We start from the raw sequence: 17866 nt of genomic DNA, 5'->3' as shown, positions 1-17866 counted from the left end.
TGAAGTAGACAACAGGAGGTGTCAGTGAAGTAGACAACAGGAAGTGTCAGTGAAGTAGACACAACAGGAGTGTCAGTGAAGTAGACACAACAGGAAGACACTTGTCAGTAGAGTCTATTTGGAGTGTGCTCAGAGGGTCAACGCTCCCGCAGCCCGGTCCATGACCAGGGCTTCCGGTGGATCAGGGCTTCACGAACCAGGTTGTTACTGCTGGTCACACGCAGTCCAACGTACGAACCACGGCCCGATTGGTCTGGAATTGACTTTACGAATCTATCCAGTTCCCTTTTAAAGACAGCCAGGAAAACAAAGTGTCAGTGAAGGAGGCGTAAAAGGAAGACAATTGTTAGTGAAGGAGCACAGTGTATGAATTAAATTAGTGATTAATATAAAAAAAATTATAAAAAAATTTTGTTACTTTCAGTATAGAGCTTGTCTGAGGTCAGAGTCAGAAGCCAAGTAAAAGTGAGAGGTAACGATCACAAACCAAACAAACGTAAGAGGTGAGGAGTCATAAGCCTAGCAAAGATGAGAGCAAGAGTCACTACCAGTCTACAAACAGTGAGAAAACAGAGTCAATACTAGCCTAGCAACAGTGAGGAGCCAGAGTCACTGCCAGCCTAGCAACAGTGAGAAGCGAGTTACTACCAGTCTACAAACAGTGAGAAGCCAGAGTCAATACCAGCCTAGCAACAGTGAGAAGCCAGTCACTACCAGCCTAGCAACAGTGAGAAGCCAGAGTCAATACCAGCCTAGCAACAGTGAAAAGCCAGAGTCACTACCTGCCTAGCAAAAGTGAGAAGCCAGTCACTACCAGCCTAGCAACAGTGAGAGGCCAGCGACAGGGAGAGTAGTACTGAACGGCCAACACTACCCAAATATAATCACCCTAGACGGGGGTTGAAGGAAAGCTTGCCACTTTCATCACAGGCTCGCCGCCACCTGCCACATTTTCCTGCTTCTTACTGTGAGCGGAAATCCCACTCGAGGGAGTGCAGTCTAATTTAACCTCTTGAGATAACATAGTGCGTAGGGGGGCTTTCACTTGCCAGATATAAACACTCGCACTGAAGAAGAATGGCCAGCATGATACTTCTACCTGGTTCCGTGCTCCGGAGGTTTCTCTTATGGGTTGTTTCTCTGCTCTTGAGAGTAATTGACACTTACTCTGCACCTGTACAAAATCCAAGAGACACTAATCCTCAAAAGAGACACTAATCCGCATCGCCCACCTTCCGTACAGTGGTTAATCAAGAACTTTCCATTCTTCAATCTAAATTATTTTTTGCATCTGTTAACAGACTTACTATAGGAGGCGTCGCAAATCTGGGCCAGTGACAACATATTGTGCATCTTGATAACTAACATTGTTTCCTCACTATTTATTAATCCTGTGGTCAATTTTGAAAATATTTCGGAAAGCCGACTGGGGTATCTTAGAGAAGGATACCCATGGTCCTAGTGGATGAGCTTGAGTACCATCATGCCCATGTTCTCAGCTGGGTTTGGTCATGAAAAAGGTCGTTTCTATCGAGCACAGCCAATAACAGTCCCACCACTAGACGACGAAGTGGACATTCTCCCGACCAGAGTGAGGGTAAGTGTCCTCTCCTCTAATCTTCTTGCGAGTTATGCAGATTTTTATATAGGCTTCATATATAATTTGAAGTGAAATTCAAATAAGTAGGTGCAGATTTTACCTGCAGTGGAATATTAACAGCCATTATGGCAAAAAATATTCTGATTTCGCCTTTAGTAAATAACTTATAGCCACATATAACTTCCTTGTAATGATTTGTGACTGAATTCATAACTTTGTAACTATAAACTCATTACGGTTGTTAATTCAATAAATTTCATAAATAGTTCATTACCACTGTACTTGGTAGCGTTTTCGGCTAACACACCAATCCGTGATCGATCGCCGGCACGGATGAAACCAACAACCCATCCTAGTTTAACCTAAAATTAATACTTTTCTAGATTCGGTTTAGTTATGTTGGGTCAAGTCACGTTTGCTTACGAAAACAGTTTTTTTTTTCTCTCTAGAAACCCAAAATATAAATATCTCCACTACACATCCCACTTAATGTTGTATAATTTACATATTATCCCATATTTAAACCGAAATCCGAGCAGCAAAACTCAGTAGTGACCCATAACTTAGTAATAACACAGCTAAATACTTATATAAATTTTTAAATGCGTGGACCGGTAAGCCAGTGGAAGGCCTCGGTCAGATTACCAAAAGTTCCAGTGGCGGGTCATCCTACGACTAAAACCCGCGTCAGGAAGCAATTGTCTTGATTCCTGACAAATATTACCTAACCTAATAACACCGCTGCTTGAGGATGAAAATTAGATTTAACCACTGAAGCTGCTAGTTTATAGTGTACCCTATATCCATCTTCTGGAAGGTAGGTTGACAGTGCTCTCAGTTCATATACAGTGTCCGTGGCTCGATCCCCGGCAAGGGTGGAAACATAGGGCATGTTTCCTTTCACCTGCTGCTCCTGTTCACTGGGTGTTAGGCGACTGTTGTGGGTCGCATCCTGGGGCTGGTAATATACCTTACATTAGAGGTGGCCAACCTTTTTGCATCCCTTGCGCAATTTTTTTTTCCCGCTGTAGTTCAGGTGCGCCAGACGACACTTGTACCTCTATTCAGATCTTCCAAAATGTGTAATTATGGATATTTAACATTTTCACATAAAATGATTTAACATAAAGACAAGATTAACATTAATGAGACTTTTGAGTCTGTTTTGACTTGGTCAAGCTTGTAATGTTGGGACTTAAATTAGTTACTGAGAGCAGCAGAGAATTCTTCAAATTTAAATCAGTCAATCGCAACCTCAGTTTATTTTTAATAAATTTCGTGGATGAAAATGATTGTTCGCATCTGTACGTTGTTCCAAAACGACAGATAAAACTGGGCAAATTATCTTAGTTCTGGAAAATGTTCACGCGGTAAAGATCGCCAAAAATTATGCCAGAAGCATTTGAGACTGAGGTAAGCTCATCAAATTTTATCTTCAATATTGAGTTGGTTTTCAAATGAACAAGTTCCATTTGTATGTTACTAGGCATCTTCAGGACTTTTTTTGTTCAATAAGTAAAAATAGGTTTATAAATGCGAGTATACAGTTTTCTTCTTTAGCAAACTCACTAAAACGACTTTCCAATGACTTGCAATAATCTGATTTTTTCAGTACATCCAGTATGCACTGATATTATTTATTAAGCTAAGAAACAATTTGTTCTTGCTCTGTAGTTTCAAATTAGTTCATTAAGATGGCTGGTAATATCAACTAAAAATGCTAAATCAAATAGCCATTTGTTATCACATTAAAGGCTCTTACCTCAGGCAGCTCATTCATCTCTTCTAGAAAATTATGAAAACTATTTTTCCGTTTCCAGAATCTAGTGAGGACTTGTCCTCGAGAAAGTCAACACACCTCACAATGAAAGATGGGATCATTATTGTGGAAAATTGCATTTATCTGAATGTAACTAATTATGTACATAACAGTAAATGATAACAAAGATAATTATTATTTATCAATGTTACATAGACAAGTAAGAATTTGGGACACCTAGGTCGCAAAAAATGTCCCCCTTCGATACCTACCACTGTCATATCCACAAGTTGCTCTGGACCTATTAATTATAAATGAAATATACATACACCAGGAATGCTGGTAAATATATAAATTTGTGGACTGCATATTAAAATTAAAAAAATGATTATATATAAACACATTTATATAACAGAAGGGAAATATCTTAATATCACTCACCAATTTGACTGGAGATTAATGTCATGTACAGGACCCCCCCTTTTGCCTACATTTATGAAAAATTTACTGGCCAGAATTTAAACATAAATTAGACAGCTTATCTGAGGTTCCTGGAGTTGTCCTGTCCTGTCGCCTGATATCTCAAGTTATGCAGGAATGCACATCCAACAATTTCGTCTCCTATTTGAGAGGTGTCAACCCAATTTTAACCTCTAGAGCACGAAAAATTCTTCCCATTACACTAACGCTTCTAGTCCAAATTCAAACAAAATGGTGACCCCCGTCTGCGCAAGCGCAGCTTCCCGTTTTCGATAACATAAATTTTATTAAATACGGTATAGCCGTCTATTTACATATAACTACTGTATTTCTGGAAAATCTATACAGTATTTTCCACAATTATATTACAAATCTAACAATTAACAGTATTCTATGAATTCTCTTCTTTTTAATCCTCTTGCTCTAATTTTATTAGTACTTTTTGTTTATAGTAGTAGTATTATGGGGAGCGCTAAACCCGAAGGGATTATACAGCGCCTGTGGAGGGGAAAGAGTTCAGGTTTAATTCAGGGAATTGGAGCAAAAATCCATTACCTTAGATCAAGAGCCCCTCACCAGCCTCAAGGAACCTCCCTTGAGGGGCTGTTTTTTGTATATATTAGGCTGGGGTAGCTTAAGGTAGAGGTCGTTTTGATAAGGACCTGCCTCGCATGGGCCAGTAGGCCTTCTGCAGTGTTACTCCATTCTTATGTTCTAATCATGCAATATGCCACTTCTAATCATGCAATGCGCCATTTCTAATCATACAATGCGCCATTTCTGATCATACAATGCGGCACTTCTAATCATGCAAAGGGCCATTTCTAATCATGAAAGGCGCCACTTCTAATCAAGCAATGCGCCACTTCTAATCATGCAATGCGCCACTTCTAATCATGCAATCCGCCACTTTTAATCAATGCGCAACTTCTAATCATGCAATACGCAACTTTTGGCGCATGCGCCATAGGTTGGCCGTCACGAGCGGTGTTCCACAGTCTTTAGCGGCGTACTTGTAGGCGTTGCAGGTCCGGTGGCCTGGTGGCGTAACTTTTGGCAGATTCAGGAAGGATATAGGAAAGTACTGGTTTGGTAATAGAGTTGTGGATGAGTGGAACATGCGCCATAGGTTGGCCGTCTTTGCGGCGTACTTGTAGGCGTTGAAATGAGTTGAGGTTGGATAACAGGCCCGGTGGCCTGGTGGCTAAAGCTCCCGCTTCACACACGGAGGGCCCGGGTTCGATTCCCGGCGGGTGGAAACATTTCGACACGTTTCCTTACACCTGTTGTCCTGTTCACCTAGCAGCAAATAGGTACCTGGGTGTTAGTCGATTGGTGTGGGTCGCATCCTGGGGGACAAGATTAAGGACCCCAATGGAAATAAGTTAGACAGTCCTCGATGACGCACTGACTTTCTTGGGTTATCCTGGGTGGCTAACCCTCCGGGGTTAAAAATCCGAACGAAATATTATCTTAGCCTGCGAAACTGATCTGGGGTACAACAGAACATCTAGGATCTAGCCCATAACCTAAACTAGCAGCACTACATCTGAATATATATAGCCAGAGATTGTCTTATCTGTTGCAAGTAAATTTAAGATATTATTTTCCTCAATTAATAAGATATCTTGACATATCAGAAATGTTATTACACTATTTATCTGAAGTAACAGGGGATAACAGTGATGGAGGACACGACGCAGGTTGACTTCCTTGAGTTCGAGAGAGAGAGAGCACAATCTGGGTCACTCAGGCAAGTGTCCCATAACTTTTTATTTGAAAACAATGTCATAAATACGTCAGTGTGTTTAAGACAAATTGTTTGTCCACCTGTCCTTAGCCCCTCGTCCATCCGTCACTTAATCTTTAGCAGTTTTGTGTTGGAAACACTCCAGTATTTTCAATAAATACAGTATTTAAATAATGATATAAACCAAATAAGAATGAGAATTATAACTTGTATTTATCTTTATGGTGTAGTTATTATAACAGAAAGAAAGAATATAGTAAACTAGCAACAGTGATGACAGCAGCACATAGCTACAATAAGACAAACAATTCCCTAAGGAAAAAGAAAGTTACCAGACAATACTAACTAGCAACTGTAGACAGGTCTCCTGGGAAGACTAATGTTGACAAAATTTGTAAACACAGCCACGTGCTGTACCCCGCCAAAGACCCATTACGCAAGCTCCAATTCTCTTTTTGTATACCATCTCCACTTGTATTTTGACTTTTTTTATTTTGGGTATCCCAGAAGGGAACCATCTTAATAGGTTCCCTGAATATTTTTTTTTATTTTTTCTTCCTCCAACTTTTGATTTTTTTTTCTCTCATAACTCTAAAACGTCTCATCCAATCGGCTTCAAACTTCCAGTACTTGTGTACAGTAAGGAGGACCAGATTCATGGAACAATTAGCAAGTTCACGCACCCTGTTTACCTGGAGAGAGTTCCGGGGGTCAACGCCCCCGCGGCCCGATCTGTGACCAGGCCTCCTGGTGGATCAGAGCCTGATCAACCAGGCTGTTACTGCTGTTACCCTGTGACCAAAGTTGTTTTATAATTATCACATTCCCAGCATCCTGGAATGTTAATGCTAATTTCCAAAATCCTTAGTTGCGTAGCTTCAGACGTTCAAAAAAGTTGACTCCTAATTCGGCGATGGTAGAGAATGTAACTGAAATGACTTATGAGCCGCGCGCACTGGCTCTATGTTGTCTGTTCGCGCAGTAAACTATTTCAACGTATTTTATCTTATGTTTATAGTTTTTCCGTTGTAACCTAATCTAATCTAACCTAACCCAATGTAACCTAACCTAATGTAACCTAACCTAACCCAATGTAACCTAACCTAACCCAATGTAACCTAACCTAACCGAATGTAACCTAACCTAACCCAATGTAGCCTAACCTATGTAACCTAACCTAACCCAATGTAACCTAACCTAACCCAATGTAACCTAGCCTAACCCAATGTAACCTAGCCTAACCCAATGTAACCTCACCTAACCCAATGTAACCTAACCTAACCCAATGTAACCTAATCTAACCCAGTGTAACCTAGCTTAGAAAGAGGGGTGCAATCTCCATGTGAAAGTGTAACATAGTTATTAGGATAAATGGTTGATTATTTGAGTGTCCACAGCACCAGCTCTTACATGACTGTTGAGGCCATATTAAGAATATGCAGACGAGACAAGTCCAGAAATAGACCTTAATGAAGGAATCTTCCCAGGGAATGGTCACCAAAAGTTAAATGTACGAACATAAAACTACAGAGCTCTGACTAATAGTACACCCTCTTCTCACTTTACGAGTACTTCCCAGCCCGGGCTAAGTACTACGTACTGCTAGGTGAATAGGGGCAACCATGTGAGAAAATGTGCCTAACGTTTCACAAGTCCTGGATTCGAACCCGGGTTCTTCTATTGTCAGCCACTTGTTCGAATATTAGGTTATTGATGCTCATCAATCTTTGACTAACTATAAACGCGATATTAGAACAAATTACTTACATATAATTGAAAATAAATTACAATGTGATACCGAGTTGACACGTACACTAATGATGAAGTGTATGTCATTGTTCATTAGTATTCATCATAGGCTAATATGTATTTTCTAAATAAACCTTATGTTGGTGAAAAATTAAAAATATGTTTTAGGCTATCCCTAAGTATAGTTTCACCATCTTATGGTAAACTGTTAGTGATCCTTTGGGGTAAACTGAATAAAAAAACATGAGGGTGCTGAATAATATGCTACTACACTTGGATATCTTTGTTGCTGAAACGTTTCGCAGTATAACAGGTTACTTCAGTCAAATATATCTTATTGTCAACCTGTCGTTACTGTGCATTAATATAATGATAGGGCAGCGTATGCTTAAATGGTTAACAAATCATCTCTGAATAAGACCCATGATAGGAAACACTGTGTTGTTTTCTAACGAACAAAGAGCCAGCACCACCTGACTTAGTAGCAGAGCGAGGGAGTGTTTATAAGCTGACTTTATGGTGTGTGAACGTTCCGTCTTCCTGAGTGTCTGTGACTCATTTCTCCCGTAACTCTGTTCGCCCTCTGGATTGTGTACCCTAACACCGTGTCGTCATACTGTTCTCAGAACTTACGTTGCTCTCATCATACTCTACATGCCCGCAGGACACATCCTGTCATAACACTCTGCTGGTTCAGTATATCGCTGTCGGCCCACAACTGAAGAACTCAGGTTCGATCCTGATACCGGTGGAGAAGTAAGTTTCCTTCTGCTTGTTGCCGTTAATGGTGGAGGGGGGGAGATTCAAAACCAGTAGGGGTCGTCTAGCGCCTGAGGGGGGAAGGAAGGGAGACAATCAACTTTGATCCAAGGAAAGGGAAGTTAAAACCCAGTTCGCTGAATCAAGAGTCCCTCACCGGCATCAAGGCACCTCTCCTGACGGGCCTTGATGACTGAAGTCACTCAGGACTGAAGAAATCACTCCAAAGATTAAATCTCAGGCACATCTCAGGCACAGTATAACCAACGGGTTTAGCGCTTCCTCATGAATAATATAATAACACTGGGTATCATGTTTCGCGAAAGTTGTGTACTATATCTTATTTTCTTACGTTTTTATGGTGATAAAGATTCAAAAAATGACCCTGTTTTTTAATAGCATCAACAGTTACGTCACAAATCTGTTTTTTTTTTATCGCTGCAGATGTTTGTCAAAGAGCAAAATAGTAATTATGTAACGTAATCATGGTGAAACTTTTCATAATACATGTATGTAATTCATAAATCATCAGTGAATCACGCTCTATTTATCACTGTGAGTGATACTAATGAAGATCGACATAGATACACATTTTATGGTCTATTGATACATGTATCAGTGGCAGTTAGATAATACTATTTAGTTTAGTTAAAAGCAAAATATCTTCAAAATTTAAAAGTTATGACATTTTTTCTTGGAGAAAGCAAGCAACACCACAGCATATTATGACTGTTGCAAGTACAGCTGGGGTCACCCCACCCGGAATCCATACACTGTATAATTAAGTAAATATAAATAATAGTAAGTCCTTACTTTTTACATGATTTTAAAGCAAATAATCATACACTCAGATCCTCTTATGAAATTAATTCCAAAGTAATTAATATTTGTTGTTTTGAGGCATCTAACTGAAGGTGAATCCCATCTCTGAGGCAAGACATTAGGGTGTATTGCCGAAGAAAGCACATATGCAAAGTCACACCAAATTCAAGATTAAAAAAAACAAGCATGGACTGTTGGGATTGTGATGAATGGTTTGAAAAACCGACAAGTTGAAGATTGAGACACTTATGCAGCATATGAGAATCTTTATTCAGGAAACGTTTCGCCACACAGTGGCTTCATCAGTCCAATACAAAGAGGAAGGCGTAAGGAGAGGAGGAGTATGAGGTAATCAGTCCCTCAGCCTGGAGTCGATGTGTTCAGTCCATCAATCTTGTAGAATGTACAGCATAGGGCCGTAGACGTGGCTTATATACTATAGTGAGGTGAGGTGAAGCAGGCGGAGGCTGGGTCATAGTGGTACCATCCACTAGTCGAAGTAGGTCTTCGTCCAAAGGTTGAACAAGTGTTGAAGAATTCTTTGTAACAAGATCCCATGATGCTGCAGTGTCTGACAGTTGTGATGAATGGTTTGAAAAACCGACAAGTTGAAGATTGAGACACTTATGCAGCATATGAGAATCTTTATTCAGGAAACGTTTCGCCACACAGTGGCTTCATCAGTCCAATACAAAGAGGAAGGCGTAAGGAGAGGAGGAGTATCATGCAGCATCATGGGATCTTGTTACAAAGAATTCTTCAACACTTGTTCAACCTTTGGACGAAGACCTACTTCGACTAAGTGGATGGTACCACTATGACCCAGCCTCCGCCTGCTTCACCTCACCTCACTACAGTATATAAGCCACGTCTACGGCCCTATGCTGTACATTCTACAAGATTGATGGACTGAACACATCGACTCCAGGCTGAGGGACTGATTACCTCATACTCCTCCTCTCCTTACGCCTTCCTCTTTGTATTGGATTGATGAAGCCACTGTGTGGCGAAACGTTTCCTGAATAAAGATTCTCATATGCTGCATAAGTGTCTCAATCTTCAACTGTTGGGATTCTCTCAAGAGAGCTGCTGAAATCGGATGCCATGCTCCAGTCTCAGAGATAACGAAAAACTTCCCTGATGTGGAGATACCACTGGTGAATAACCACAGGAGACGTCAAAGCATCTCTACCATGACACAGCTGCTCGATATTATTGCCAAAGAAAATTCCACAGAAGCCGCAGCTTATTAGACAAAGTGCATCTTTTGTGAGAAAACAAGTAAGCACTTGAGACGCCTAAACACAAGAGCTTGACTCTTACATAGTATCTTGCTACGAGTAGATGAGATAGTCGGTAGAGTTGTGGCTAGGAAAATGGACAAGAGAATGCTTGCCATTGTCATCATGGAACTGGTATCTGCTGAAAATCACTACCGCGCGTCTTGCTAGCGTCTGTGCACTAAAGATGCAAATGATGCCAGTCAGTAGTCTGATGGAGAGACGTAATGCTGATCAGGCAAAGTATGATGCCGCAGGTAAACCGTCGTACAGTGAACTGTGTACAATTATCAATCCAGTTGTGGTGCCTCTGACTGACCACGTCAAGATTGGTGCTGGGTATGCTTTCATCCATTGATGAATCTCTGCACAATACAAATATAGCTGGATTTGCCAGAGAGCTGGGCAAAAAAAATGCCTCTCAACAGAAAATATTATAAGAACCATCAGCATGAGCCTGGGTCAGAAAGTGAAAGGCAATGTCGAGATATTTGCACAACCATCAAATTTGGTTTTGTTCTTTGTTCTACACGAGGGTACTCAGTCTGAGGACTGACGTATCTGAAGTTTACTGGGAACCATCTGTCAAAAACGCTGAGATGGAACAGAGGTTCCACCAATGGCACATGGCAGGATGGTATTGCACGAGGCAATAACATCCTGCAATGGCAATAATTTCTGAGCACCTCTGATAAGATAAATCTGGTCAAATTCTTGGTTTCAGAGTGGAAGCAGTCTACGAAGAGAGAGAATCACCAGGACAAGATACTGTATGTAACCTGTGGAGAGGTGTCTTATCTGCTCACTAAGGATCACTGGTATGAGATCCAAGGCCTGAAGGCAGTACAAGAAGGTGACACACAAATTCTTCTCCATGGTCATCGTCTCAGGGGACGTTTTCAATGCAGTCATACCTGGTGTAAGTAAGTTTATTCAGGTATACACAAATACAGTTACACAGATTATCATACATAGTAGCATATGTGTAGAGAACCTAGAATAACCCAAAAAGGTCAGACAAGCTGATATTGTGTCTGCTTCAGCAACAAGATGTCCTGACCTTTCTATCAGAAATGTGGGTTATTATTGAACATGGTATATAGACACTGATAAGCTTGCAAGCTTTCTGGGAGTCATAAGTATCATTCTCCTATGTGTGGGTTATATGTGTAGCAATGTGGAGGCGAAACCCTGTGAATTGAGAGGATGTGCCAGGCTCAAAGGAATGTCGGTGGACCATAGATGGTGATGGCAGTCTTACAACAGAATGTACGCGATGAGCGCCACCAGTGACTAGCACTAGATGCTGTGGTTACAGGGGGTCGAGTCTCAGCTCCTGGTCCTGTCCACTTGCAAACATCCAGATTATACATGATTGCTTAATCACTTGAAATGCACAGGTAAGTGCGTTGCAACGTGTTGCACCAAGAGAACTGACGGTGAGGAAGAAATTGAAGTGGATTTTGATTCTGATCGTGAAAAGACTGGACAGTGAATAAACTGAAACACAATTTATATATAATTCACATATAATTCCTATTATTTATGCTTCTTGATATGAAGCCAAGGATTCTATTAGCTTTATTGCGAACACTTATGCACTGTTGTCTTGGTTTCAGGAGTTCTGGTTAGCAGTAATCTGAAACCAAGACAACAGTGCATAAGTGTTCGCAATAAAGCTAATAGAATCCTTGGCTTCATATCAAGAAGCATAAATAATAGGAGTCCTCAGGTTGTTCTTCAACTCTATACATCCTTGGTTAGGCCTCATTTAGATTATGCTGCACAGTTTTGGTCACCGTATTACAGAATGGATATAAATTCTCTGGAAAATGTACAAAGGAGGATGACAAAGATGATCCCATGTATCAGAAACCTTCCCTATGAGGATAGACTAAGGGCCCTGAAACTGCACTCTCTAGAAAGACGTAGAATTAGGGGGGATATGATTGAGGTTTATAAGTGGAAGACAGGAATAAATAAAGGGGATGTAAATAGTGTGCTGAAAATATCTAGCCTAGACAGGACTCGCAGCAATGGTTTTAAGTTGGAAAAATTCAGATTCAGGAGGGATATAGGAAAGTACTGGTTTGGTAATAGAGTTGTGGATGAGTGGAACAAACTCCCAAGTACCGTTATAGAGGCCAGAACGTTGTGTAGCTTTAAAAATAGGTTGGATAAATACATGAGTAGATGTGGGTGGGTGTGAGTTGGACCTGATAGCTTGTGCTAACAGGTCGGTTGCCGTGTTCCTCCCTTAAGTCAATGTGACCTGACCTGACTAGGTTGGGTGCATTGGCTTAAGCCGGTAGGGACTTGGACCTGCCTCGCATGGGCCAGTAGGCCTTCTGCAGTGTTCCTTCGTTCTTATGTTCTTATGTTCTTATATGTGTAGAGAACCTAGGATAACCCAAAAAAGTCAGACAGAGTGACTTATTTCCATTGGGGTCCTTTTACCTTATTATTATAATATAAAGGTTATAATATTTTCTTATTATTCTATAATGAAGATAACATCTTATTATCATACTAAAAAGACTATCTACTACACGAGGGTCATTAAGACTATCTACAATACGAGGGTCATTAAGACTATCTACTACCCTAGGGTCATTACGACTATCTACAATACGAGGGTCATTACTAGGGATAAGGTAAAATTTACACGTATTTTAGCTAAAAAATAGAAAATCATTCCCCTCCCTTTCTGTTGCTTCATTCATCAGACACTTTTTGGCAGTCTTCTTGAACTGGTTCAAGCTATGACTGGCCTTGACATTTGTGGGTAGTCTGTTCCATTCCTTTATTGCTGTACAATAAAAGGTGTTTGAAGCCTGGCCACTGACTGTGGGTACTACAAAGTTGTGCTCTCTCCCCCTAGTACTATGATTGCTTTGGTTCCCAACCTTGACAAAATTGACAGCAAGATATTCTGGGCACTGTTCGTGAGCAATTTTATAAACATGATTTAGCTTCAGTTGTTTTACTCTGTCTTCAACATTCAGCATATCCAACTGCTGTAATTCATCCTGGCCTACATGTTCTCTTGGTCCCAGCCTCAGGATGAATCTTACGATTTTGTTCTGGGTGATTTGCAGTCTATCTTTCAGTTTTTTTGTCAAGGCAGAGTACCAAGAAGAGCAAGCGTAATCCATATGGCATTGTATAAGGGCTAGACATAGGGTCCTGCGAGCCTCAGTAGGTAGACACTGTGCTTGTCTATACAGGAACTTCAGCCTGGCATTCGCTTTCTTTACTACACTGTTCCCTATCAATTCTCCTGACATGCATGGGTCAAAGGGGATTCCCAGATATTTAACTGATGAAACCAAAGTGATGGACTCCCCATTACACTGAACATTAAAATTATTTACCCTTCTCAGTTTATGTTTCGTTCCAAAGAGAATGGCTTCAGTTTTCCCTAGGTGTAATGATAGTTTGTTGTCTACTAACCATTTGCTGCAGGACTCCAGTTCCAGTGTTAAAACATTAGCAATATCTTGTGGGTCTTTACCTGTCACTAACAGAGCACTGTCATCTGCATACAGTAGGAGTTTGCACTTGACACTGATAGGCATATCATTGACATAACATAAGAATAGTAAGGGACCCAGAATACTACCTTGGGGAACTCCACATGTTATCGGCAGGGGTTCTGATTCCGTTTTGTTGATTTTGACTATTTGTCTCCTGTTGCTAAGGTAGGACTTAAACCAGTCTACAGAACCTATACCGATAGATTGAAGTTTATTACATAATATATTGTGGTTGACAGTATCGAAGGCCTTTTGCAGGTCTAAGGTTACCATACCTATGCGGTTCCCTTTTGACATTTCAGTTCTCAGGTAATCCATCAGATTAATAAGGGAGGTATCGGTTGAGTAGGATCTCCTAAAGCCCGATTGATAGCTATGGAGAATGCTGTTGTCATTAAGGTACTTAACTACTTGAGAATACACCGCCCTCTCCAGAATTTTAGATATTATACTGAGTATACTAACAGGTCTATAGTTGCTTACATCAGACCTATTATTTTTCTTGAAGATAGGAGTAACTCTGGCCTCCTTGAACCCCTCCGGTACGGTATTAGTGGTGATTGATAGATTTATTATGTGAGCAATAGGGATTGACAGTTCAAAAGCACCATCTTTTAGGAACTTAGATGGGATGTTATCAGGGCCTGTGCTCTTAGTTCTTTTTGAATGAAGTCATGAGATACACTTACAGACATAAACACTGCAACGGATATATGTGTTCATTATGTTCTTACATGTAAAGAATAAATAGTCACAATACTGTCACTGGAACAATGCATTAATAACCCTTACATTGGAGAACGCAATTTATGACGACATTTCGGTGTAAATCGGACCTAAACGTCGTCATAAATTTCATTCTCCTGTGTGCTAGTTGTTTGTGTATTGTGCTTACATGTATACTGGAATATAAGTTTAACAGTAAAAGGTTGTATATGTGCTTAAAATTCATTTTTTTCCAAAACGAAAGTTTAGTAATATTAAGTTTTCTAGTATTTACAAGTCATCAAGGGTTGATGTACAAATAAGAGGTACATAATGTTAAAAGTTTACTAGTACAGTAACTTGGTGGCCATGTTGTTATAAGATTAAATCTGTTTTATAACTCACTTTTGTTGGGTTGGTACATTCAGCAACACATAACCATGACAAAAGCTACTAAACTCAAATTGTTATATAAAAATATGTTTTTTTGTATATAAAGAGTCTTTATAAAAGAAAATATAATCTACTTCCTTGGGTTGTAACCGTAAGTGAACAAATGTAAGTTTTTTTCTTTTGTTTAGGCTCTGTGTACATAGCATACAAATACTTTTTACATTGATCTTCAGGACACACAGATGTTAGTGGCATATATATCGTACATTAAGTACATTTAACCTAGAATAATCAACAAAGTCAAACAGTTTGACTTATTTCCACTGGGTCCATTTGATCTTCAGCGCCAGCCTTGATGGAGTTCAGACGTCTCCTTCATCTCTCCCCTCAGCATCAGTGATGCATTTTCCCCATTCTTACTCCTAGGGGCTTGTCCTCATTATACACTGCCCGTTGGGCAATTGGTTTGGGTGATAAAAATAGGTTCCATTTTTTTCTGCTTTGCCGATTTGTTTCAGTCTGGAGGAGCCCGGTTGTTGACTCAGGGTGAGTGTATGAGTCTGACTCTGTGGGCATTTAGCCAAGAGGCTCCACCTCACCTAATTGGGAACAATTTTTCCCGTTTCTTTTTTTTCTGGAGGAAACTTTACTTCATATCCAATTCCCGGCTACAATTGGGCAATATATTTTTTACTGGAGCCGCTGGAAACCAGACTCAATACAACGTAGGCTTTGGTGGCCTTCAAAACCCCAACAACAAACAACAACAAAAAACATTTAAAAATAACTTTGGCTGTGTTAGCATGAAGTACACACTTGTTACTAGCAAGGACCAGCCTCCTGGGCCTCTCAGCCAAGAAGACAAGCAAACACAGGTAATTACAGTGACAACCCGATTCAAAAGGCCAGTTAATTTTGCCACTCCGGTGAAGCTAAAGATCCCCATATGGTAAGTTTATTTAGGCTCAAGTACACATAAGTACAATTATCATACATTGTGTAAATTACTTAGGATAACCCAAAAAAAAGAGAGTGATTTATTTTCAATGGGTTCCTTGGGGTATTTTTTAACTCTTGGGTTAAACTACATAATGTGCTGTCTGTGTGTGCCCATAACATCTCTGTGCTCTTAAATCTACTGTAAGCAATTAATTCTTCAGTTCACCTCATGTGCAAACTGTGGGGACCCATAGACTCGGAAAAGTAAATAGAAAAAGCTTCTAGAAAAAATATTTTTATTTCTACTTAAGACTATTTGAATATTTCGCTACTTCTATCACCTCCATCTTTTATTAGTGCACAAATAGGTTGTAAAATTATTTGTGCATTGTCCTAAATAATATCTTACCTCTTTGTAAAATATTTAATAGATATTTTAATAAAGCTAATGTTTACTAATTAAAGAGTTATAATAAAGTCATAAAGCATTAGGCTAAAGCATGTTTGTCTGTGCTGGATAAACTATGTAAGTTAATGTTCTAAACACAAGAGAGGATGTATGTATTTCAATTTCAGCCCACTACACTTGAGATATCACAAGGGACACAATAGATATAAGTCACTGACTTTTTTGGATTATCCCAGGTAATTTACACACGTTACTACAAATGATAGTTGTACTAAGATGCACCTGTACCTAAATAAACTTACATTTATCCAGCAAATTGTAGAACTGGAACTTTTATTTCCAAAGAATACAAAAGACTGAAGTGACGTTAGATATGTTAGTGAGCAGTCATATATTTTGAAAGGCCTATATACATTGTTTACACATAATCAGTATGGTATATGAAAGAGATGTAACATATGCACAAGTGCCATGTTATGATGGCTTAACATGGAATATTTTGTGATGGCAGTAATTATTTCATTTAGTCAACAGTTACATATTATTCAAAAAAATGTCTATAACAATTCTCCCAAAAATTTTGAGAATCTGCTAACTAATCAATTGAACAGGTAGTGCAGATTCAGGCATGTATGTTTTTGATATTCAAAGACAGTCCCTGATGCATTATGTCCCTGTAATAACTTACCTGGAGTATGCTTTATGTACAGTCATTGAAAATATAAATTATTATTATTATTATTACTATTTAAAACTAAAAAATAGCTTCTGCAATACTAATCTTTAAGATATATTTCCACTGCCTACCTAGTAAACACACACACACTGCCTCAGTTTTTGGTTGCAGTTTCTTGCTTTTCCTCTTTATTTCAAACTTCTTTGTATTGTCTAGGTTCCTGAATGTTTTGCTTACACTTTGGTCTTTCCTTGCATCTGTACTAATATTTCCTACAAAATAGGGCAAAACCCATTTAGGTTGTTTTGGGTGTTAGTTTATGTCTTTTCAACCATATTCCAGTCCTAGTTACATGTGATGACACAGGTGTACTAATTCTCAGTAAGAAGTAAGTAAGGTAAGTAAGTTTATTTAGGTACAGGTACACATAAGTACAATTATCATACATAGTGTAAATTACTGTCAGGAGAATGCCCTCCACCAGATCAAAAACGAATGGAAAAATAAATAAACAACTCTAGGATTAATAATGAATGTTTTTTAAGCCTTTTAACTAAAATTAAATAAGAATAAAATTGGCTGTTTTGGTTCTAGTAAGATGTTGGTGCAGGAGTATGTAAGGCCCAGAATGGTTTTCTGATGTTGAAGAAATGGTGTAGGTTATCCTAGGCGGTGGTATTCATCCGATGTTCTGGAATCTCCTGTTACTACTTGGTTGGGGCACCACAAGAATGATGATAGAGGTGAGGAGTAGTTGTAATGTCCTACTAAGTTCAGTACACAGGTATCTTGTTCCTATAATCTTGGCGTCTACCCTAAATGACCAGGCCAGTAGCAGAGCTGATAATAAAGACAATAAACTGATTACCAAAAGTTATACAAGTACAGCATTCAAGAAAGACACAGGGTGATATTCAGTCTTAAAGTCAATACTGGTAACCATAAAAAAAAAAAACAGAAATACTCCTGGTAGATCACCTTACCTGATCAGAAGAGTGGAGGTGTAGTG

At 39.5% G+C, this 17866-nt stretch overlaps 1 protein-coding gene across 7 annotated transcripts in view; it reads left to right on the top strand.

Moving 5' to 3' along the window:
* Positions 1–17866, top strand: part of LOC128700048 (5'-3' exonuclease PLD3) — a 56419-nt gene that overhangs the window by 595 nt on the left and 37958 nt on the right. Inside the window, exons 1-2 of one of the 7 annotated variants that reach the window (XM_053792987.2) lie at positions 15418–15708; positions 17452–17600. In XM_053792987.2, the coding sequence (XP_053648962.1) occupies positions 17544–17600 (57 nt within the window). In that variant the 5' untranslated portion in view covers positions 15418–15708; positions 17452–17543. Of the gene's footprint in view, positions 1598–7807; positions 8095–10952; positions 11119–15352; positions 15380–15417; positions 15783–17451; positions 17601–17866 lie in introns of those variants that run through there. The other 6 variants (XM_070098799.1, XM_053792991.2, XM_053792988.2 and 3 more) reach the window with 6 other exon arrangements.

Source organism: Cherax quadricarinatus, chromosome 64 (genome assembly GCF_038502225.1).
Source record: "Cherax quadricarinatus isolate ZL_2023a chromosome 64, ASM3850222v1, whole genome shotgun sequence".
In the NCBI taxonomy this organism is placed as follows: domain Eukaryota; kingdom Metazoa; phylum Arthropoda; class Malacostraca; order Decapoda; family Parastacidae; genus Cherax; species Cherax quadricarinatus.
Note: the sequence above shows the minus strand (reverse complement) of the source record. Positions and strands in the feature narration are given on the sequence as shown.